The 25,395-nt window shown below is 38.5% G+C and overlaps 1 protein-coding gene across 1 annotated transcript in view; it reads left to right on the top strand.

The window, feature by feature from the left end:
* IQCJ (IQ motif containing J) overlaps nt 1–25,395 on the top strand; it is a 155,774-nt gene that overhangs the window by 46,181 nt on the left and 84,198 nt on the right. The window contains exons 3-4 of the mRNA XM_027875785.1: nt 11,822–11,886; nt 17,402–17,482. Of these exons, the coding sequence (XP_027731586.1) occupies nt 11,822–11,886; nt 17,402–17,482 (146 nt within the window). The remainder of the gene's footprint in view (nt 1–11,821; nt 11,887–17,401; nt 17,483–25,395) is intronic.

The following is a 25,395-nucleotide window of genomic DNA, read 5'->3' as shown; positions in this document are numbered from 1 at the left end:
CTATCTATCTATCTATCTATCTATCTATCTATCTATCTATCTATCTATCTATCTATCTATGTCTATATCTATATCTATCTATGTATGTATGTGTGTGTATAATTATTTATTTTTAGTTTTCAACATTTACTTCCATAAGATTTTGAGTTTTAAATTTTCTCCCCCTCCCTGTCCTCCCCATTTCCCAAGACAGCATACAATCTGATATAGGCTCTACTTATACATTCATATTAAGAATATTTTCACATTAGTCATGATATATAGAACAATTAGAAATAATGAGAGGAACCAGGAGAATGAAGCAATAAAACAAAACAACAATAGGAAAAGAGAGCAAATAGAATGCTTCCATCTGTATTCAGACTCCATAGTTCTTTCTCTGGGTGTAGATAGCATTTTCCATTGTGAATCTTTTGGAGTTGTCTTAGATCCCTACATTGCTGAGAAGAACTAAGTCTATCAAAGTCAGTCATCGCACAATGTAGCTGTTACTGTGTACAATGTTCTCCTGGTTCTGCTCATTTTGCTCAGCATCAGTTCATATAAGTCTCTCCAGGTTTTTCTGAAGTCTGCCTGCTCATCATTTCTTATAGCACAATAGTATTCCATGACATTCATATACCACAACTTGTTCAGCTATTCCCCAATTGATCGGCATCCCCTCAATGTCCAATTCTTGACCACCACAAAAAGAGCTGCTTTAAATATTTTTGTACATGTGGGTTCTTTTCCCATTTTTATGATCTCTTTGGGATACAGACCTAGAAGTGGTATGCCTGGGTCAAAGGGTATGCACAGTTTTATAGCCCTTTGGGCATAGTTCCAAATTGCTCTCTATAATGGTTGGATCAGTCACAACTCCACTAACAATGCATTAGTGTTCCAATTTTCCCACATCTTTTTCAACATTTATCATTTTCCTGTTTTGTCTTATTAGCCAATCTGATAGGTGTGATGTGGTACCTCAGAGTTGTTTTGATTTGCATTTCTTTAATCAGTAATGATTTAAAGCATTTTTTCACATGACTATAGATAGCTTCAATCTCTTCCTCCGAAAACTGCCTGCCTAATGACAATATGTAGCCAAAGAAGGTGTCTCTGACTGCCATGCAGTAAATGTTTAATAAATGTTTGTTTATTTGATTTGACATATTTAAACCCATTCCTTAGGGAGAATATTTTGACAGCTGTGTGGAGGATGGATTAGAGAGGAGAAAAACTGGAAATTAAATAGATGACCACCACAATATTCAATGACCAATTCAATGGCTATTGCAACAGTGTATCAATGAGAGGTGGTGCAGATCTCAAATGGGTTAATAGCCATGTGAGTAAAGAGAAGAGGATATATGCAGGAAATTGGAATTGTCAGTAGTTGGAAGATGAACACATATTGGAGTAGGAGAGAAAGAAAGAGTCAAGGTTGATTATATATCGTCAGAAATCTAGTGCAAATGGTCTAATTTTTAAATGAATTGAGTCTTTATTGTAGGTCAATCATCTCCAAAGTGGGAGCCAAGTGACATCCCCCAAGGTGGGCCATGGTCTAACCCTGAAAAGAGTTTAGATTTTAAGATGAGTAGTTTGCAGATATTATATAAGAGTAAGTTAGGGGGTCCAAGCTGAATCCTGAACTAAGGAAACTATTACTTTGGAGTTGTTCCATATCTGAAGACATGGCCTGGTTAGTCATGGGGTCCAGTGTCTTCATACTGCCTGAGTTGCATTACTCTTAATATCAGCACACCTGAGAGCATAGAGGACGGCTAAGGAAATAATGTCTCAGATGTATCTTTCTGACACTGTGACAATGAATTTTATATCACACCATCCTTCTGAGGTTTTTTTTTTGTGCCCAAAATATCAAGCAGTTTAAAGCACAGCCCAGTGCACAAGGCTTCCCTAGAGAGACATATAGCATGTGAAGACAATCCCATCAAACATGGGGCAGCTAGATGGCGCAGTGGATAGAGCAATGATCTTGGAATTAGGAAGACTCATCTTCATGAGTTCAAATATAGACTCAGACACTTACTAGCTATGTGACCCTGGGCAAGTCACTTAACCCTATTACCCTCAGTTTCCCCATCTGTAAAATGAACTGGAGAAGGAAATGGCAAACCAGTCCAATATATTTGCCAAGAAAATCCCAAATAGGTTCACAAAGAGTTGGACGTGACTCATCAACAACAACAACATATGCCAGAAACTGGGGAAAGAAAGACAAATTTGAACAGTTCTTGCCTTCAAGGAGCTTACATTCCACATCTCCACATATAAGTCTATAGAAAATAAATATAAGCTAATGGGGGGCACTTACAGCTCCGAGGATCCAGGAAGAATTCATGGGAGAGGTGGCACTTGAGCTGAGCTTTGGAAGAAACTAGGGATTCAAAGAAGTGGAAGTGAGGAAGAAGGGAGTTCAGGCATGGGGATCATCCTATGGAAAGACTCAGTGACAGACTAGGGAACACTGTAGATGAATAACCACAAGAGTGCCAGTCTGGCTGCCTGGAAGGCTGTATAAAAGGGAGTCATGTGTGATATCATTGGAAAGGTTGGTTGGGCTTCAAATGCCTATCAGAAGAGCTGATACTTGATCCTAAAGGCAATAGGGAGCCACCTGGATTTACTGAGCAGGGGAGTGACATGGTCAGAGTCCACATATTAGCAAAATCACTTTTGGGTAAGTGTGTGGGTGGGTTGGAGAAGGGGAGAAACCTGAGGTGAGGATACGAAGTAGTAGAGGACAGTTTATAAACAGGAGCCATGCTCACATGATTTCTAAAGACCTATCGTAGGGCACTCTTTGAATGGATGCCTCACTGACAGATGGCTGTCACTAGCCCATATTAAGTGACTTAAAGAACTATACCTTGGTTCTTAATCTGAATCTACTTTCACTTTTTGTCTGGTTGAACAAATTCAGATACTAGCTTTGTCCTCACGGTTGTCAGACAAGAGAATAGTATCTAACATGCCTATAAACATAACCTTGGTAGGAAGGCAAGAAGAAAAGAAATGGTGATATTGAAACAACTCTGATCACCCCATCATATTTCTATACAGTGGGATGGTTCCTGTGCCTGAGACAATGTAGCAAAAGCCACAAGGACAATCCTATGGAGATGGAGAATAATAATTCACCTGTTGTAGTCACAGAGGAACTTTGTGCTGTAGCTTGAAGAAGTTTCAAAATGAGCATAGAAAGTGCTGGAAAGAGATGAGAACACGTTCTGAAGTCAACTGTCACCCCTCACATGTCTTATTTACCCATAACTGAGTTGGAGGAAGCCTTTAAATGAGTTGCTGATACACTATTAGATTTTCCTCCCAAAGAAAATCGTGTTCAGTTGCAACGTAATGTTGCTCTATGAAATTTACAGATCTGTCATCCATAAAAATATTAATGAATAAAACATAAACAAAACTTATACTCTCCCTGAAAAATGGTGGTGAAAGAAAAAAAAAAGGATTTGGATTTTTTGCTTCACAGAGGGAGAAAATGAATCTTGTATTTTTATCCTCAATGCCTTTTTTTTTTTTTGGCAAGGGGAGGGTTATATGAGATGACTATTAATGCCCAAATCACAACAGGGCTAGAAGGGAAATGGCAGTAAATTTGAAAGTACATTTACATTATAGCAAGGTTTATAGAGGCATTGTAATTCACACAGTTATTCCAACAGAAGTTTGGATTCTCTCCAATTTAATTTTCTGAAGTTCGAGTTTGCAGCTGGGTCACTCGTAGTCTAATCTGGGAAATGTATCTCTTAAGGCTGTGGATTGGAACCATGACATCCCAGCTGTCACCAAGGACCATCATTTACAGCCATTGGGGTCTGAGGGCAAAACATCAGAATCACTTTATGTGGACACAGCAACACAGCCAGCTCCATAAATTTTGTTGCAAAGAGCAATAATCAATACTTCATGTTTAATGATGCAAAGCAAAAATTAGTATAGATTTTTATGTCTTCTGCTTTCCCAAATTATACAAACATTAGTAATTCCTTTTGTACTTGCTTATTACACTTTCATTTAAAAAACACAAAAAAGCCTAAAAAGCAATGCCCAGTGATATAAAATGGAATGATTTAACAGTCAAATGTCAAAACCATTTTTTAGCTTTTTAAAAAGACATCCTTAGGTTAAGATAAAATTATTCTAAATGTACACTATGATTTATGTAGGTGTTGTGGGTTTTGTCACCCAAAGCTATGAATGAAGTAAATTGCAGATTATTTCTGTTTTAAATGACCATACATGATTCTGGGTGATGCAGGTAAGAAAATGGTCAGAGTGGTAAGTCCTAGGGTTAAAAGGTTAGCTTTCAGACACACATGCATGGTACAGGAAAGCAAATTTGAAGTAGTTTCAGATTTTTAAACTGTCAAAAGAACATGTGAGATTGGAAGGTGGATATTCTAAGAGAAAGCCAAGGAAGCAGGTTGATTGCTGGACAGATCCAATGGCTGTCTGGAAGTGATAAGATTTCTAACTACCGTTTTAATATTTATGTAAGAGGAAAATCTATAGGGACGAGAGCAGGAGGACCAATCTGGCAAGTCAAAGGGTAAGATTCTGCATTCACAATCCTGCCAACCAGTTACTTCCTGTGTATCTTGGAATGACAGGCAGGTCTAAGGACATCAGGAAACATTGGGTGTTGGTAGCAAAGCTGTTACTGCTGATCTATGGTGTTTTATAAAAATTACACAGTGGTTATTTTGTCATAGTTGTGGATGCATCCTAAATTTTCATAGCACAAATTTAATTTGTGAAGAAGGGATAGAGAATAAGTGTGTGAAATTCTGTATCTTTGTCGCACTTGAATAATTCAAGATCAGGTTCACAGAGTGGCTTAACCCAAAATCAAGGAAGGCAAAGAGTTATACAGAGGAACACAATGAAGAGGATTCCAGCATCCACCATAGTGCACTGAGCTGAGAAATGATGATAGGATCACAGATCTGGAGCTGGAAGGAAGGAAACATGCATTTATTGAATGCCCATCATGCCAGGTACTTACTAAGTACTTTACAATATTAGCTCATTGGATTCTCACAACAACTTGGGAGGTAGCTGCTACTATTATCTGCACTTTACAGTTGAAGCAGTATGTGGTTAAGTGGCTTGCCCAGGGTCACACAGCTAGTAAATGTCCGAGGCCAGATTTGAACTCAGGTCTTTCTGACTCCAGGACCAGCCCTCTATCCTCTGCACCATTTAACCCCCTAGGTCTTTGGAAGGGACCTCAGAGACCATCTAGGGCAATTGTCCTTTTACAGATGTGGAGACTGAGTGGCTTTTCCAAGGTCATAGAAGAAGTAAATATCAGAGAAAAGATTTGATGTTGATTCGCCTAATGAATGGCCTGAAAGCTGCCTCCACACAGGCCTAAGGAATCAATAAGTACCACACTTTCTGCTCCTTCATAAGATATCGATTTAATGTAAAAAAAAAAAGAAAAAGGAAGCAGAGGATGATGGCTGGAGGTGGGGAACAGAGGACACCTGGGACTAGAAGAGGATTTTTGAGATTTATTTGAACCTTGGGCTTTTTCTGTTCTTCTGAAGGGAAGTATAATTGGGGGAAATGGTGGGAAGAACAAATAACAGTAGAAATTTTTCATATTAAATTTCTACAAAATTAGAATTCTGGAAGCTATGAAGTATAATCCAAGACAGTATGGTGCTATGTATGATAGGCTAGCCTTGGAGTCAGAAAGACCTGGGTCCAAGCCCTGCCTGTGAAACACACTGGCTATGTGACTATATGAGCAAGTCAGATAACCTCTCAGCAGTCCAAGCAGCTCTCTAAAATGAAAGGTGGAGATGAGTAGCCAATCTGCATCATTGGAGGAGGTTTTCTGACCTAGAGATCCCGAACCTATGTGATCATAGTCCTAGATCAATGGAAGATTGGTGGACTTAAGTAAGGGCTTAGTCATGAATAACACTTTCCTTTCTGCCAACTCTGTCTCTGTCCCTGTCTCATTATCTATCTCACTCACACACTCACCCAGATACATCACACACACACATACACACACACACATGCACACACACACACACACACACAGAGTTAAAAAAAACCTCTCTGCCAATTGCATTGTGGCATTTCCATGTAGTTAGCTTAAATCGCCAAATGCAGAAATCAATCCTCCAAACTGTCAGTTGAGCAGCTGTTTGGAATGTTCTGGGTAGTCATTGACCTTCTGTTCGATAGGATTTCATAGAATGTAAGAAATTGAATTAAAGGAACATTGTATGGATGGCCTTCTCCCCCAGCTCTCTTCGATGAAAGGATTTTCAGAGAGGGCAGCGGGTATGTTTTTGTAAGGAAAAATATTTCCTGCAACACTCTATATCCTAGAGGAAATGAAATAAAAAAGTGATACCAAGAACCCATTCTAAGAGGGGAAAACTCTGAACAACCCCAACTTCCTGGTTTCTTGCCTACTCATTAATAGATAAGAACCATGAACCAACCAGTCCCCAGGGGAGGGGTGGAGAACCTGTAGCCCGGAGGCCACATGTAGCTCTCTAGGTCCTCAAGTGTGGCCCTTTGAATTCAAACTTCACAAAAGAAATTCTTTTATTAAGGGGATTTATTCTGTGTAGTTTGGATTCAGTCAAAGGGCCACACTTGATGACCTAGAAGGCCACATGTGGCCTTGAGACTGCAGGTTCCCCACTCCTGGCCCAGACCCTTCCTTGTCCCTGCCTTCCACCTCTATGATAGGTAGGATATTTACACTATACTCACAAAAAAAAAATCCAGCTACTCCAAGTTTTTTCAAAGTGCTTTATGTAAATACCTTAAAATTAAGACTGGGGGTGGGGGGAGCCAAGTCAAAGCTCCTACATCCAAAGCCTCCAGGAAAAATATGAATCAGTCCCAGGCCATGGAAGAGTTCAAAAAGGATTTTGAGAAGCAAGTAAGAGAAGTAGAGGAAAAATTGGGAAGAGAAATGAGAGTGATGCAAGAAAACCATGAAAAACAGTCAATAGCTTGTTAAAGGAGACCAAAAAAAAAATACTGAAGAAAATAACACCTTAAAAAATAGCCTAACCCAAATGGCAAAAGAGATCCAAGAAGTCAATGATGAGAAGAATGCCTTAAAAAGCAGAATTGGCCAAATGGAAAAGGAAGTCTAGAAGCTCATTGAAGAAAATACTTCCTTAAGATTAGAATGGAGGAAATTGAAGCTAGTGACCCAAAGTTTTAAAAACAAATGTTAAAAATTGTTTTCACATGCAACTGGGAAATAAGAAATACAGGCAATGGGGTATAGAAATCTATCCTTCCCTACAGGAAAACTGAAGGGTAAGGGAATAAGAGGTGGGGTAATAAATTGGAGGGCAGATTAGGGGAAGGGGTATTCAGAATGCATGCCATCTTGAGGTGGGGGAGGGGTGAGATGGGGAGAAAAATTGGAACTCAAAATCTTGTGGAAGTGAATGTTGAAAACTAAAAATAAATAAATTAATTTTAAATAAAAAATAAAATTAAATTAAGACTAGGGAGATGGGCACAAAGAAGGGACATTTTTCTGGAGCAAGGGTTTGTAGACAGAGGAGTACATTTCTTAATGAAGTTGAGTAGCTAGATGATATGTCCAAAAGGTAACTCAGTGACAGGGAACACTTAGGTCAGGTTTTAAGCTTTCTTCACATAATATTGGGAAATGCTTAGTGCAAATATTATCAGAACCATTGTAGTGTGCTCACTACAGTTAACAGAACTGGATAATGTCAGGCCTGGCATGTGAACCCCCTTCATCTTCCTACTCAAATTCCAATGTTTTTTTCTACTATGCTTTAAGAGGGTGTGTGCTGTGGTGGATATAGGACTGGATTTGGAGACTTGAATCAAAAGTGTGGGTGTCCACAGCACATTTCATTAGGAAGTACACCTAGTGAACTTTATTTTTTAAGATGGATATTTATTTAATGCATTTTTGTTCATTAAATTCAAGAAATGAAAATTTAACTAAATTCCTTTTAAAATGAGGTATAGATGACTACTTATGATATTAAGATGTGCCAGCTATAGACAAGTTCTGAAAACATACAGGTACACAAACAGAATCCAAATATCGCGCCTCACACTTAGTAGCTTTGGGGCAATGAGCAAGTCATTAAAACTCTCTAGATCTCAGTTTCCTTATTTGTAAAAAGAAGATAGCAATAGTACCTACCTTACAGGGTTGTTATAAGGTTTAAGTGGGATAGCACATGAAAAAATAATTTAACAAATTTTAAAATGCTATACATTATTTAAAGTCAGCTATGATTATTATTGTGGCATAACACCACCTTAACTAAAACAAATGTTTTGGAAAAACTTAGTCCAACATTAAATCCTAAGGAGACCTTATTTAATGCCATTGAATGGGGGAATTGGACTAGGAATCACAGGAACTAGGCTTTAACCTTGACTCTGCCCATGGATCAGCCATGTGAATTTGGGTTAGTCTCTTGAGGAGGAAAGTAAAGTCTGGAGAGATCAAGCAAGCAGCCCTAATTCACATATCTAATCCATGGACAGAGGAGAGGCAACGTAGAAAGGGAGACAGATTGTTAGACTTGGAGTCAGCAAGACATAGGTTCAAATCCCTCCTAAGATACTTATTGGCTAAGTGATGCTGGGAAATCACTTAACTTGTCTGAACCTCAGTTTCTCATCTGTGAAGAGAGGGGAATGTACTTAATGGCTTCTGAAACCCCTTTCAGATCTAAAAATATGATCCTATGAAGAGATTTTCTTTAAGTACTCTTATAATACTGGCCGCCTATGAGTCTATGAATTCTATATGTAGCCCATCACTGTAGTGTAAACCCCTAACTCTCTCAAAGTTCTCTTCCTAGGCTGAGGCTGGCTTGTTTACCTGAAGAGTCAAGATGTTTTCCCAGAGGGATAGCCATACTACTACAAATAATATTCAAGATCTTAGGGATGTCGTATGTCATATGGTGCAAAAACATATATGGTAACTATACATTACTTTAGCTCCTCAGGCCCCAACCAGTGGGCTTCCCATTTAAACAAATTAACCAAGGTGAACTCATTAGATTTTGAGAGGTAGCTCGGTGATACAGCAGATAGAGTTCCAGAATTGGAATAAGGAAGACTTGAGTTGAAAACCTGCTTCAGATACTTACTCGGTATGACCAAGTTACTACTACGTCTTTGAGCTCAGTCTCCTCATCAGTAAAATCCAATCCAATCCTGTAAACATTTATTAAATGCCTACAACATTCCAAGCAATGTGCTAAGTGCTGGGGATACAATTAATCAAAAGAAAGTCCCTACCCTCAAGGAGTTTACAATCTAAATGGAGAGACCACACACAGAAGGAGACAGGAAACCATGGGGAGGGAGACTCCAAACTGGGGGCATCTTGTACTGTAGAGTTGAGATCAGGTTTTCAGATGAAAAGTGTAGTGAGCTGAGAATCCAATTCCTGCCCTCTCTAAAGAAAGGCATTGGGAGGAATTTGGTACTCCACCTTCTAGCCCTCCAGAGAGGAGAGGAGGCCAAAGGAGGTGGAGTCGATCAAGGCTTGAATCAACAGCTTGGGGTTGAGTTTAGAATTGATGTGCTTATCCTGGAAGGGGCATCTTGTTTCAAGGAATTGAAATCAGGCAGGGCAGCAGAGGGAAAATGGAATATGGAGATAAATGATAGTACCCACCTCATAGAGTTGTTGGGAGATATTATTGTAGTTGTGAGATGTTATCAGATGAGATAACATATGTAAAGTGCTTTGGTAACCTTAAAGCACTCTATAAATGGCATCTATTATCTAAGTGATGAAACTTACAACAGGTGGCAAAGAGATAATAAACATAATACAACATGACAGTTCATTCATTAGCCTCTGCCTCACTTTCCCACCCATGCATATAATGTCTGTGGGACACAAGAGTGGAGAAACTTAGGTGTCTGAAACAACTTACTGTAGGCTTTCCTACCCTTGGTGTCTTCAGGGAATAGTCTGTGCTGTATGTCACCCTACAGGTTGGGACTGTTGCTAACCTGAGTCTATCTACTTTCTTTCCAGATGAACCTGCTTCTCTGCTATTCACAGGCCAGTGAGGCAGGGGTAAGCTGCTTTAGTCTGAAGTAGCCTTAAGCCTAAAATCTGCAGAGCTTTCCAGATCTGCTGCCTTGGTTGGGTACTGCAGCAGTGTTATACTCTTTGAGTGAAAAGAAGCTCTTTTAAGGTTGAGATCTGCAAAGCTATTTAGGACACTTCTCTGGGCTTTTGCAGGCTTTACTATCTCAAGCCAGAGTAATACTGGTAACTTCTGAAAGGTTTCCTCTATCTTAAGCTGGAAACAGCACTACAAAGCAAGGCAACAAGTCAGCTCTTGAAACAACAGAGGACAATGTTCTGTCCAGTCAGCTTCCAGCATCAGAACTTCCCTTCAATCAGATCAGCTCTCCAAAATCAATGGCAGGGCTTGCCTGGCTCTTAGTTTGTCCCAGATGGGCTCCATTTCATTTTCAGTCTTCACCTTGTTTCTCTTATTGTCATCTCTTAGCTCTGTAGGCTTCTTAGATTAGCTTCTATCTTCTAATTCCCTTCTTTTTCTGTTCTGCCTTCTGTCTTAAATCAGAGCATCCTCTGTCTGTGTTTCTTCTCAAGCAATTATGTGAGGTGCTACTTTTCTCTCAGATCCTCTTAAAACTTTCTGCGTTTCTCCTCAAACTGCATTTTACTTTTTCTCACACAAATGTCCTAATTTCTTTGTCCCTTTCAGTTAACTAAATGTCCACATAAGATAGGGGGCAAAACTTTATGTACATATATGTATGTATATATATATATATATATATATATATATATATATATACATATTTGTAGTGTAGTTGGTTCTTCTAAAAAGATTAAGACTTTGTCCTTTTTAAAAATATTCTCTCACAACATTGGTAACCCCACAGGTATGATCATAACTGGTGAATGCATATGGATTTTTCCATGAAGAACTTTCTTTGTTACTAGGAAACATTCAAAACCTTATGTTCCTATAGGAAGGAAAGTAAATTACATTAAACTAGAGAATTTATTCTTCTTTTAGGATAAAATAATTTAATTTGAACTTTATTGATATATTTTGCTTTATACCATTAATTTCCAAATATATCTATCCTTCCCTTCTCCCCTATCCAAAAGGCTATTCTTTGCAATCACAAAAAAGGAAAAAAAGTCAAAAAAGAAGGCAATTCAGCAAATTAACCAGCACATCAATTGAGTATGACAATGTATGCAACATTCCATGCCCATAGTCCCCACTCTTCTCCAATGAAAGGAGAGAAATACAGCATTTGTTCTTAACTGATTGAAGAATTGCATTTATTATTTGAACCCTTCTCAAACATCAGTTTTCATCACTGAAAAGGTCTACTATCATGGTGCCTGAACTATAATTTCTTCTAATTGTATTTTATCCCCTCCATGTGTCTATGTATGTGCCCCCTGAAGAAACAGCATGGCATTATGATATCTGCATAGAGTGTTTGACAATGGATTTGAAAAGATGTGGGTTTAAATTCCTCCTTCGACAGCTATTAGCTGTGTGACCCTGGGGAAGTCATTTAACATGTCTATGCCTCAAGCAGTGTTCTGGTACTTACCAATTAAGCTATAGACAATTTGTGATTGACATCTGCAGAGGAAATTTCTACATTGAAAGGTTCCTACTGACCAGGTCAGAAATCTTTCATATATAAATCCTTTTGGGTTATTGCATACAATCAAGAGTGTGGTCATTAAGGTGTATAATCAAGCTACATTTTCTTTTTATAGGAAGAACTGAAAAGATTGCAGCCAACAATCAAACAAGTTAGCGATGGAAAATATGTATTTGAAAAGTAAGTATTAAAAAGTAATTAATTGCTAAAAATGCTTTAGAATACTGCTCAAAGTGTGAAAAGTTCATGCTTTGTAATGATAGGAAAATGTAAAAATATGCACAGAAAATTAACGAGTTGACCCAGGTGATTTGGGATGTGTCTTTTAGCTCTAAGGATAAAAGAATCAAGACTCAACATAAGCTTAAGAAACTGAAATTATGAAGTGAAGCCAGCAAGAGAACATTTACCTGGGCCAAACTCTGTAAAACCCTGGATTTAAGTTTAGAATATCAGTCACACAAGTCTAGGATTGAGAAGATGTGGATTTGTGGATTACACCCACGTGTAAAATATGTACCTTTAGTTGACCACAGACTTACTATGAGCCAACAGTGTGAAAAGGGTAATTAAAAAAAATAAATGCCATATCTGTCTGGCTAATCAAAATATTGCATCACAGCTACAGAATTTTTTTTAAAATTCTGGGCACATTTTATTTTATTTTATTTTATTGGTTAGGCAGTTGGGGTTAAGTGACTTGCCCAGGGTCACACAGCTAGTAAGTGTCAAGTGTCTAAGGTTGGATTTGAACTCGGGTCCTCCTGATTCCAGGGCCAGAGTTCTATCCACTGTGCTACCTAGCTGTCCCAGGGCACCACATTTTAAGTAGAGCACCAGCAAATTGAGTGTACCTAGGAAGGGGCATCAAGATGGTAGGGAATCTAAAAACCATATGAAAAATGGATGATGAAGCTACAGATGCTTTTCTTATAGAAAAGATAATTTACAGGGCCTTTTTCTCCAAATATTTGGAGAGATATTTTTTGGGAGATGGATTTTATAATTATTCTCTACAGTTCCATAGGGCAGAACTAGGAGCCGCAAAGATTTTGGCTCTGATTTTGAGAGGGTGCTAACTGAGTTGTCAAACAATGAAATCATTCTCTGTGGAGGAGGGAGTTCCTTCTACAGAATTGTTTGAGCAGAATGTAAGCTACCTGAGAGTACAGACTGTTTTTGCAGTTTCTTTGTATCCCCAGGGCTTAGTATAGTGCCTGGTACATAGTAGGTATTTCATGTGTATATATGTATGTGTATATGTGTGTGTGTGTGTGTGTAAAAATGTGTGTATATATATATATACACATTCATATATAGATATATAGAAGTACATATGTACCCATATAAATAGATTGCTCAATTTTGAAGTACAATAGAATGATAAGATGATGATGATGATGATAACTAACATTTATATGGATCCTACTATGTGCCAGGCACTTTACTAAGAGCTTTACAAGTATCTCATTTGATCATCACAACAAGTCTGGAAGATAGATGTTATTATTATCCCTATTTTACAGATGAAGAAACTGAGACCAACAGAGGTTAAGTGATTTGCCTAGGGTGACAAAGCTCATAAGTATGTGAATCATATTTGAATTCAGGTTTTTCTGATTCCAGACTGGGTGCTTTACTGACTGTGCAGCTGTGTTATCATTACTGTTACTAGCTGTTGTTTCTGGAGTAGAGGAGCTGGCTGCCTGGCAAAAGCCCTACTGCTTTTTATTTTATCTCACTTAATTTATATTTTAACATATATTTAATATATATGTTTATACAAATATGTATTGGGTATTTATATTATATATAATGTACATATGTATGTGTGTGTGTATATATATATATATATATATATATATATATATATATGCTTACTTTTTTTTCTCACTGACCACTGGACATATATTTTGCTAAATTAAATGATGCCCAAATTACTGAGCTTCTTTTGTTCGCCTCCTTTTCTCCTAGAAACACATCCTAGTGCCATCCAAAGGGGAAAGGCCAGCACAAATCTCAGCTTCTAGTAGCTAATTACTTTAGAAGGCAAAGATGGGAATGATTTGGGAGACTCCTAAAATAGTCTCATTGCCGGCAGGGTCTTGGCCTGGCCTCCTTGCCCCATCCATCCTGCACACTGCTGCCAGATTAATGAATCTTCCTTCATAGCTTTTCCATACCTGTATGCTTATCTCCCTCATTCCAAGGGGACAGGGATTCTTTTTCTTTTTCTTGTACACCTAGCGTTTAGCAAAGTGCTGACATGTAGTACGTGCTTAATGATTGACTAACTGTTGGTATTCTCATGCCAGGTATAGTATGTACAGTACCTTACACCTAGTAGGTGCTTAATAAATATTGTCTGATTGATTTGTTACACCCAAAATTGGTTGAAATAAGAAGGCCTTGCTCCCTTTTTTCTACTTGGCATCTTTAGAAGTAAAAAAGGATGAGTACAATGGCCAACTACCCATGTTTGGGAGCCTCAAGGTTCCATGTTGCTTCTGAAATTCATTGTAGGAAATGGCTCATCCTTGGAGAGAGACCTACAGTGATGCTGGGTTGCTCCAATACAGCCCCAATTCCTATTTGGAAGCTGCCCCAGGACAGGAGTAAGCAAAACTTCAATGTCCTTCTTTGGCTGTTTGTCATTTGTTAGAACTTTCGGTGAAGGGTTTGTTGAGAAAGATCTTGAGTTTGTGAGCTGAAATGATGTTCCTGGATCATGGTATCCCAGGCCCCAATTAATGTGGATAATTCAGAATTAATTGTAGTTCTTTATATCTTCTCTACTTTCTCCCCAACACCTATTAGAAATAACAATTTCAATGAGGTTTTGTTTCTCTCTCTCTCTCTCTCTCTCTCTCTCTCTCTCTCTCTGACATTTGAAAATAATTTAGCTTTATAGAGATTGGTGTTGTAGTGGAATTTTCCAGGGATACATTTTCAATCCTTGTTGGCTAGACAGTGATGGCCTGGTAATGGATAATTCCCCGGAACAATGGCCTTCCAAACATGCCTCAAGGTACTTTTATAGAATTTTCCTCTTTTGGTGCTCATTATTAATTTAAATCTAGGAAATGAACCATGAATGGTGCTTTATGTGTGTGCATGTGTGTACATGTTTGTGTGTGTATGCTCATGCTAATTGACCCCAATATTGTAATAAATTACACCCAAAAGCTTCAGTGTGAGTAGAGGAGTGTGGTAGAGGAACTTTTCTAGCTGTGTTCTCTCACATGGATGTTTAAAGATGGATGTTGTAATAGTAGGTAGTCTCCTCTGCCCCTTTCCACTGATTAGCTCTTCCTGATCTTTCTGATTCCCAATGACCTTTCTCCTCTGTCTTCACATCCAATCTTTTGTGGAGGTGGCTTATTGTCCTGTTCTATTCCAAGCCCCTTGTGAGAGCAGTTATCACATCACCTTGTCTTATCTAAAGGAAGAGAGAAGGAAAAAGAAAGTAGGAGAGAAAGGGAGGAGGAGAGAGAGAAAGGCAAAGGAAGGAAGAATTAGGGCTAGGGTTTCCACATTATCACCCATCAGAGGTGAGATATGAACCTAGGTTACACACCAGCCAGACTGGGCTGCCAGCTGTTTGCTAAATTTGACATTTACTCTATCTTCAATTCAGTATCTTTGCACAGGCTATTATCCATGACTACAATACATTCTATCTTCACCTCTCTTTCCAAGAATCCATACTTTTCTTCAAGGCTCAAGGGATCATCTCCTCCACCAAGCCTTTATTAGTTCTCTCTACTTCAAATTGCCTCGTATTTACTTGTCTGTAGTAGCAGCCAGGTGGCTCAATGGATAGAGCACTGATCTAGAAGTCAGAAGACCTGAGTTAAAATCTGTCCTCAGACACTTACTAGCCATGGCTCCAGGCAAGTCGTTTAACCTCTGTTTGCCTCAGTTTCTTCATCTGTAAAATGGGGATAAGCATAGCACCTACTTCCAAGTGTTGTGAGGATCAAATTAGATAATAATTGTAAAGTACTTAGCACAGTGTCTGGCACAGAATAAATATTATATAAATGTTATTGTTGTTATTAATAATTATCATTAATTATATCAAATTATGAAATTCATTTAAATTTTATAATTAACATTATCAATTATTGCTATTGATATATATTTATATTTTTATATTTTCATGAAATGGAAATGCGTATTTTACAAACATAAATATACTTGTATATTCAGAATATATCTCTATACCTAAAATTATATAAACATTAGAATTATAAATTATAGATATTAATAAGTGTGATTATTTTGAACCCTAATAGTATGCTATAAACTTCTTGAGGGCAAGGATGGTTTGATTTTTTTGTCTTCATATCCCCAGTTTCTAGCACAATGCCTTGCACAGAGTAGATACTTAATAACAAATGTTCACTACATTGAATATTCCAAAGAGTCCAGTAGAATATCTTTTCCACCACAGGTACTCAATAACTATTTATTTATTGTTGCTTATTAATGACCAACATAGATTCTCATCTTGGCTGTCTGAGGTTTCATAGAAGGAGTAAGAGTATAGATCTCTCCAGCATGTCCATTAGAGTGTGATGAAACATTTCTACAATATTTGACTGCCTTCATATTTCTTCCCTTAATATAGAGACAGCAAGAAGCCAGCTTAGAGAAAGGAAGAGCTAAATTCAAATCCAGCTCATGCATTTTCTAATTCTGTGACCCTGGGCAAGTCACAACCTCTATCTACCTCAGTTTTCAGCCACAAATCGCAAGAAGGCCAACCACCCATGTTTGTTAGGCCCCAAAGTTCCATCTTGCTTCATAAATTCAACATAGAGACAATTTTTTGTCAGAGACAAATGAGAGTCATATTGCGAGGATTAAATAAGATAATATTGGTAAAGTGTTTAGCACAATGCCTGGCACATAGTAGGGGCTTACTAAATGCTGGCTTTCTTTTTTCCTCTGCTGAAGTCATTACGTCATCTTCAGAACTTTCTCCTCTACTCTCTTGTTTCTTTTCCCTTTTTACTGATTAGTAACAAAGCTGTACTTATGGTACAATCTAGTGGCTCATTCTGGGAACTATTTAACTTGCCTTAAGAATGAGTCAATGATACCAATATCTCTATAAGTTAATCTATAAACTCTTCAAAACTTTCCAGTGGGTCAATGTCTTCCTAATTAGTCTTTTCTCACATCTTGTTTAGTTTCATGGGAGGACCACTGGTAGAATCAAAGAAACCCGGATTTGAATACCATCTCTAACATTTACTAACCATAGCTATGTGGGTGAATTACTTCATCCCTCTGAGTCCTAGTTTTCTTATCCGTCCAATGGATATAATAATACCTGTGCTACCCACATTACAAGATAATGGTGATAATGGTCACCAAAATAGTTAATTTATGCAAAGTACTTTGCAAATCTCAATTCTTTTGTTCTTTTATCACAATATACGACTACTTTATCCTTAAATTAAAATAACACAGAAAAAAAGAAGAGTGAGAAGATAAAAGGTGAAATTGCATTTTTCTTCTATCACATTTGTTTGTTTCTACATGGTGAATGCATCGTTAGTAAATCCTAATAATCTGTTCATGCAAACAAAAGTAAATTTGTGGTGACTGTAAAATGAATATCAATTAGTCTTGAAAATAAATACATCTACTTAAGTAAACATTAAAACATTAATTATTCTTCCAGCCACCAGATTGCCATGGATATGGAGGATAATATTGAAAAATATCACCTCAATCTTCAGCCATTGGAATCAAAAGTGAAAATGTAAGTAATCTCAAAACGTCCTTTGTGATATTAGTGCTACATTTCAGATTTTGTGGAAGTTTTGGTTGGATTTTTTCTGTTATATGCACTGTCTGCGTTACAAACAGTGGCTTTATGACCATCTTGTATACATGACGATCTGGTTCCACACTGCCTCCACTCTTCTCTGCATTGCCTAATGTCCTATACCTCTCTCCCAGTTGTCTTGAGCTGATGGTACCACCTAGTGGCCAATGTGGGGAATTTTCTGATCCAACTTAATTTTTCTACTTACTTTTCTGAGGGTATTTGCACATTCTGTTTTTCTATCTTTTACTTCTTCTCCAGAGTACCACCCAGGTGGGATGGGACCATGGTCAGTCTCCACTTAGAGTTAGGTTGTGGTCAGCAGACCACTTCCCAGCCGAATGTCTGTCCTTATCCTACCTGGAATCTGTACTTTTCTCTGTCTCTGTCTCTGTCTCTGTCTCTCTCTCTGTCTGTCTCTGTCTCTCTCTCTGTCTCTCTCTCTCTCTGTTTCTGTCTCTGTCTCTGTCTCTCTTTCTCTCTCTGTCTCTCTGTGTCTCTCTCTCTGTCTCTCTGTCTCTCTGTGTCTCTCTTGCTCTTCCCCTCCCCCCAAGAATAATTTGAAGAAGCAGCATGGTCAGAATAGCAATGAGCTTAGAATCAGGAATGTGTGGGTTTAAATCTCATCTCAGACATTTGCCAGCTACGTGACTCTGAGCAAGTCACTTGACCTCTGTGTCCCTCAGTTTTTGTATCTGTAAAATGAAGGCATTGACCTTGATAGATTCTGATGTTACTTCCAGCTCTGGATCTCTGCTCCTGAGATACTTTGATTCTTGGAGTCAAGAAACTTAGATTCAAGACTCAACTCTTCCATCTCCTAGCTGAATGATATCAGCCAAGTTATTAAATCTTTATGAAACTGAGTTTCCTCATCTATAAAATGGGGGTGATAATCCTTATAGTATTTGCATTTGTGAGAGGTAGCCTAGCATAATAGAGGGAGAAAATTGTCCTCAAAATTGGGATAAGATGTGACACAGAGACTATGTACAAGACTCACAGGAAGCTCCCACACAAGATCAGTTGATGATGTTGTTTGCGGAAAAATCCACTCCAGAGCTAGCCCATAATGCCACCTCTCAGGACAAAACACAACCCAGCATCATCATCGATTTGGCTTGCTGCTAGGAAGACTGTGGCAAATTCATGGAACAAATAAATATTCTGGAAGCAGGGAGTGAGACTCAGAGCAAAAGGACTGTTTTAAGTATGTACTTGATGTATCGTCGTTATCACTACCACTATCATCATTATTGATTCATTTGGTAATATAAAAGCCTTTGTGAGAGGCAGCCTGGTACAGTGAAGAGAGAGCTGACCTCAAATTTGGAAATGGATAATGCTCAAAATGAGCAAGTATATCACCTCCTATTTACACCATACTTTAAAATTTGCAAAGCACTTTTCAGACATTATCTCACCGGTGACTTATAATAACCCTATGAGGTAAGAACTATATTGCTATACCCATTTTACAGATGGAAGCTATTACTGAATAAATATTTATTCATTTTTTCCATGAGTAATACATTTTCATCATGGTTGCCTAGGATTGCCCAGATGTTGGTGACTTACCCATGGTCACAAAGCTAAGTTTCAGATATAATATTTGAATCTGGGTCCACCTTACTCTCAGTCTAGAACCCTTTCTGCTATGCAACAATATCCCCCTGAGAATTAGAATGATAAATTGGGGGCAAGACTATGGAAATTTATACATAAAAATGATCATTTAGAAAGGGCAAGTCAGATACTGAAATAGAGTCTCTTTCTCTCTGTCTCCCTCCCATTTTTCACCTGGAAATAGAGGTGGTTGGACTAGGTGATCTTTAAATTTCCTTTTATTTTAATAGATTATATGATTCTATGAAAGAGAGAAAAGACTGTGTGAGGCATAATGGTACAATGTAGTCAGCCTTGGAGCCAAGAAGACTTGAACTCTTGGGTTCAATTCTAGCCTCCAAAGTTAGCTAAGTGACCGTGAATAAAGTCACTGAACTGAGTACAGTGCCCAGGGGAGCTGTCTAAGATTATAAGTTACTTTGTATCTGTGTATCACTATGTGGGAATACTAACTCCATCATTAGAATATAAACTCTTTGAGGGCAGGGTCTGTTTCATTTCTTTCTGTGTATACTCTGAGCCTAGCATAGTACCTGGCAAATAGTACATAGTCAATAAATAACTTTGAATTATTTGAGTTATTTGAGTGATTCAATTGAGTGATTCAAATTACAGATGAATTGCCAATGTCTGTAGAAGAAGCAAGAATGTATCCTGAGAGTTTCCTATACCCTTGAAATGGCTATTCTGGCCATCTCCCGTCCCTCCCACCCCAAAAGAGGAAAGAGTATTTTGAACTACAAACATTAAATTGCCCTCTGAGCAATATGGGCCATTGGGAGAAGTAAATCCAGACACTATTATGATGATGAGTGTTTGGCATGGTGTATAAAGTGACTTTGAGTGTTTAAAAAAAAATCTATAAACAGAGAGACGGATTGCTAATGGAATTTAAAAGCACATTGAAATGGTGGTACACAAGGAGCCTGGAATAGGACTGCAAATATAAAGAGGTAATTGGCAGTTTTAGACTTGAAAGATCAAGGGACACAATTGAAAAAAGCCAAGAGAAGGAAGAATGTAGCTTCTTTAGAAAGCAGTCATTTGGAGTCAAGAAAGCCGGGTTTTCTGAAGAATAAGCACATTCAAGCCTCACAAGTCACAAAATTTAGTGAAGGAAAGAGGAATCATAAAAGGGGGAAAATTGAAGGCTTTCAACCCAGGAGTGTAAAGAGGAGACTATTGTACTCTTAATAGCCAGAGGGCTAAACAAGTGTCGGCAGAAAGATGAATAAAAATGAAGGGTGGGCATTTCTAGGCACAGAGGGCTGGCCATCAAGTAAAAAGTCTGGTTTTACAAGCCACATGGAAATCTGTGTCCCTATTTTAATATCACGTCTTGCCAAAAGTAAAAAAGGGATTGAATTTTTTTTTCGCATGCAGTTATTTAAAAATCTCTGCCTAGCATATATTCAATTTCATTCCTGTTTTTCCAAAATATCAGCATCATATTTTTTCTATTAGAGTCCTGCTCCATTGCTTCATCCTGATAGAGAAACAGCCCTGGGCCCTCAAGGCCATGCTAGTGGAATATGAGCTCTGTTTCATTCTACCCAGATGGGATGGCTTCAGGTAGGGCTGGGAAATGGATTGAGTGTCTGCCATCTGAAGACCAGTCAAAATGTGTATCATCACCGGACTAATTGATCAATTTTATTGGATGTAGTAACTCAACAAGGTATGAGTGGAAGAGTTGGGAGCATCAGTGGAACGAGTAACTACATAGTAAAATCTCAGCTCTTATAAGTACTTAAGTCAAGGGATAGGGACTTCACCTGTTATTTCATTGATGTGGGGAATTTCTGGATGAGAGAATGTCTTCTACCAATGTAGGTCAGTACCTTGTCTGCAGCTTAGAATCTCAAAGCATTGCCACCCTCAATAGTTCCAAATGCAGCAGAAACCAGATTAAAATGTAGGTCTTATCTGATTTTAAGGGGCAGCTAGGTGGTATAGTGGATAAAGTGCCAAACCTGGAGTCAGAAAAATGGAGTTCAAATCTGGCCTCAGACATGTACTAGCTGTGTGACCCTGGGCAAGTCACTTAACCCTGTTTGCCTCAGTTTCTTCATTTGTAAAATGAGCTGGAGAAGGATATGACAAACTGCTTTGCTAAGAAAGCCCCAAGTGGGTTATGAAGAGTTGGACAGACAGAAACAACTGAACAACAACAACATCTGATTTTAATGTGTTGATGCATTACCAAAAAAGATATATATATATATATATATAAACATATGAGGTTTTCTAAGTTAGTATGTGATCCAAGGGGTTCTTATATATGATCGAGTGGCCCCCATTTCTACTTGAGTTTGATACTACTGACCTAGAACATTGAGAGGTTAAGTGACTTCCCTAGTTGGGGTCAAACAGCCAGTGTGTGTCAGAGGTTCAATTCAATTCAATAAATATTTATTAAGCACCTGCTATGTGCCAGGCACTGTGCTAAGCTCTGAGGATACAAAAAGAGGTAAAAGATAGTCCATGCCCTCAAGGGGCTTACAATCTAATGGAAGAGGTGGGACTGGAAGCCAAGTTTTCCTGAGAAGGGAGGGGGACTGTAATTCCTAGATCAGCTCTGCTCTTGTCAGGAAGCTGACAATGTCCTCTTGGTCAACAGCCACATCAAATGGAGGAGAGAGACAGACAGAAAGAGAGACAGAGAGACAGAGAGAGAGAGACAAAGAGAGAGAGAGAGACACACAGAGAGAGACAGAAAGACAGAGAGAGAGAGAGAGACAGAGAGACAGAGACAGAGAGAGAGACAGAGAGAGAAAAGTAAGAGAACTTAGCAGAGGGGATTGATGATTATGTTTTGAGCATTGAGGCGGGACTCCTTGGGCTGTATTAGATGAATGTTAAGGTCTATTCCAACTCCAGGATTCTGGGACATTCCATAAAGAGCCCCCAGTTTCCTGATCAGAGTCAAGTGAGTTGGAATGGCTACAGGGACATGAATGGACCCAGGTGTGAAAAATGCCCTGTCATACATCTTTCCTGGACCTTCAGACCCCCTGGAATTCTGTTTCTTCTGAGATTGTGGAATTCAACCATGTGGTGTCACCAGTGGGGCGTTAGGACTAAAACGATAAACTTTTGTGACAGGGAGAAGCTCAGGACCATCGAAAGCTCTGTGTAGTTTCCCAAATCAATCTGCCCCATTCTCTTCTTCCTACTCTACTCTGGACCAACTTCACACTTTCTTTTCAATGCCTCCCTAAGGCATTGTCACATTTAGATGAAGGAAGGAAGGAAGGAAATAGGCACCTTTTATGTGTCAGGCACGTACTAAGCACTTTACAAGTATCTCATTTGATCCTCACAACAACCCTGAAAGGTAGGTGCTGTTATTATCTCCAATTTATAGTTGTGGAAACTGAGGCAGATAGAATTTAAGTAGCTTGACTAGAGTCACACAGCTAGTAGGTATCTGAAGTCACATTTGAACTCAGATATTCCTGAGTCCAGGCCCAGTATTCCAACCACTGCATTACATAGCTACCTCAGAATTAAATTAATCAATTCAATGAGCAGTCTGTCTAGTTGCACATCATAATCTAAAAAAAAAAAAAACCCAGCATTTTCCTTTTTGTTTTCCTGATGTGGATAACCCAATTGATGTGGATAACCTTTTCCTCTGCTATGGCTTTCACCGAGGATGCTTTGGGGTGATTTCCAGGGCTAGATGCGATTAATAAACTGTCATATAAAAAATAGGAACATTTGGAGTCCTTCGTAATTTATGGGATAGTCTTCAACTATTTGTATTAATTAGACCTATTAAATGTTAAATCTTTGTGGGACAGGAAAATAATCATTGTCCCCATTTATATGCTGCTTTAAGATATGCAAATCTTGGGGCAGCTAGGTGGTGCAGTGGATAGAGTTCTTGCCTTGGAGTCAGGAGGACCTGAGGTTCAAATCCAGCCTCAGACACATAGCGCTCACTGGCTGTGTGACTCTAGGCAAGTCACTTAGCCCCAATTGCCCTCACAAAAAAAAGATATGCAAATCTCTTACATAAATTATATTATTTGATTCTCACAACTGTAAGAGATACATACTATTATTATTCCCATTTTATAGATAAGAAAACTAAAGATCAGAGAGGTAAGACTTGGTCAGGGTCACACAACTGCTAAGTGTCTAAGGTGGGATATGATGCCTGGTCTTTCTGCCTTCAAGTCTTGTTTCTCTGCCTATTATACCACGCTGCCTTTCTGAAGGTATATAATAATGCGGCAGAACAATAATAACACAGTTTCCCCCAACGTAAGAATGCCCATTAGAGTTTTGCTCCTTGAGAGCAGGAATTGGATTTGGGGGGGAGGGCTTTTCTTTTTATCCCAAGGGCTTAGTGCAGTGCTTGTCACATAGTAGGTGCTGACTAAATGCTTTCTGACTGACTCAGTCAAAAAGTATAATCAATACAAATCTAGTGTCATGTAATTCCCCTAAAAATTGTGTAACATTAGCACTGGTATGAAGTTCGTTGTTTATTAGGTAACCATCTGTATGGAGTGAAAGGAGGCATACTAAAAATGCTAGCCTAGAGATTTAGAGCCTTGAATTTAAAGAAAACTCTAATGCCCAACACCAATTTCCAGAGCAGATCTCAGCTCCAGAGGGAATTTGGAAAGTGCACATGAATTTACTTTGTCAATGTTGCCATATTGAGCTGCAAAATGTTCTGTTTTGTACTTTTAAAATGTCACACTGCCCTCTGGTGTAGAATATACAAAAGTTTAATTCTAAGAAGAGCAACAGAATAAAGACTTTCCCTGTGAATTTTCCTAACTTGCCTGAAAACCCAGATGAAACAAAAAAAAATAGCAGAACTTTCCTTGGAGATCAATTAGCTTTCTTACATTTTTTGGGCATTGAATCTTCACCATGCCCTTTAATTTCCTTTTAAACTTACTTTCATGAGTTCTAGGCATATTGTTCAAGGGAAGGACCACCTAGGTCTCACCTGAGGATGTAGATGTAGGAACTTCAAAGGGCCCTGAAGTATTTGCAGTGTTGTTTTTTTTTTTTTTTTTAAGGAGGTCTGTCAAGTCCTTTGCTGTGGAGGAAGGAAGGAACAAGGTATGATCCCACAAATAGCTGGTAGAGTAATGGGAGTCATGATGGCCAAATGGAAAGAACAATGGGCTTGAATTAAAAAAAAAACTGCCCACATCTACCACCATTATTTCCATTTTTCAGATGAAGAAATTAAAGATCATTCAAGTTGGGCGACTTGCCCAAGGTCACTCATAAAAATCTATTTAGCTCTGGGTTAAATTGAGAATAAAATCTAGAAATCTAGCTCAACCTTGGGCAAGGCTATTAACTTTTCCGACCCTTCATTTTATCATCTGTAAAATGGGGAAGAGAGGCTACATGGTACAGTAGATAGAGAACCAGCCTCATGCTCAGGGAACTGTGAACTCAGGCCTCTCCTCTGATACACAGCGTTTCATGCCTTGGGACAAGGGCTGGTTTGGTTCAATTTTTGTATCTCCAGAATCTAGTAAAGTGTCTGGCCCACTTAATAAATGATCCTTCACTGATTGTGGGTCACTGAGCAAGTGACTAAACCTTTTGGTAGTCTGAACAACTCTCTAATAATCTCTGTTGCAAAAGAGTTATACAGCCATGTGGATGGAGGGCATTTCCTCACCAGGAACTCCCTATGCTAATGAATTCACTAGTTTTCCCATCTGCCCCCCCACCCCAGCCAATCAAAGTGGGATAAAGATTTTTGAAATATGGTGTTGTGAGCATTGTGCTTTGCTAGAGATGATGAATTACAATTATTATAGAATAATTATAATATTATGATATAATTGTTATAATTCTATAGAATTAAAATGATATTATATCAATCAATAGATAAACATTTATTAAATACCTATTATGTGCCTGGCACTGGGCTAAGAGCTAGAGATGTAGAAGGAGGCAAAAGATAATCCCTGCCCTTGAAGAACTTACAGTCTAATGGGAGAGACAATATGCACAGAAATATATATGAAGCAAGCTATATAAGGGATAAATAGGATATAATTGGCAGAGGGAAGGCAGTAGAATTAAGAGATAGGGAAGGCTTTCTGAAGAAGGTTGGATTTTAGTTGTAATTAAAGGAAGCCAAGGAGGTCAGAAATCAGAGTGAAGGAGAGAGAGCATTCCAGGCAGGGGGGACAGTTAGAGATAATGCCCATAGCCAAGAAACAGATCTT

Source organism: Vombatus ursinus, unplaced genomic scaffold (genome assembly GCF_900497805.2).
Source record: "Vombatus ursinus unplaced genomic scaffold, bare-nosed wombat genome assembly UNPS02014810.1, whole genome shotgun sequence".
NCBI lineage: Eukaryota > Metazoa > Chordata > Mammalia > Diprotodontia > Vombatidae > Vombatus > Vombatus ursinus.
The sequence above is the reverse complement of the archived record's forward strand: the minus strand, read 5'-3'. Positions and strand labels throughout refer to the sequence as shown.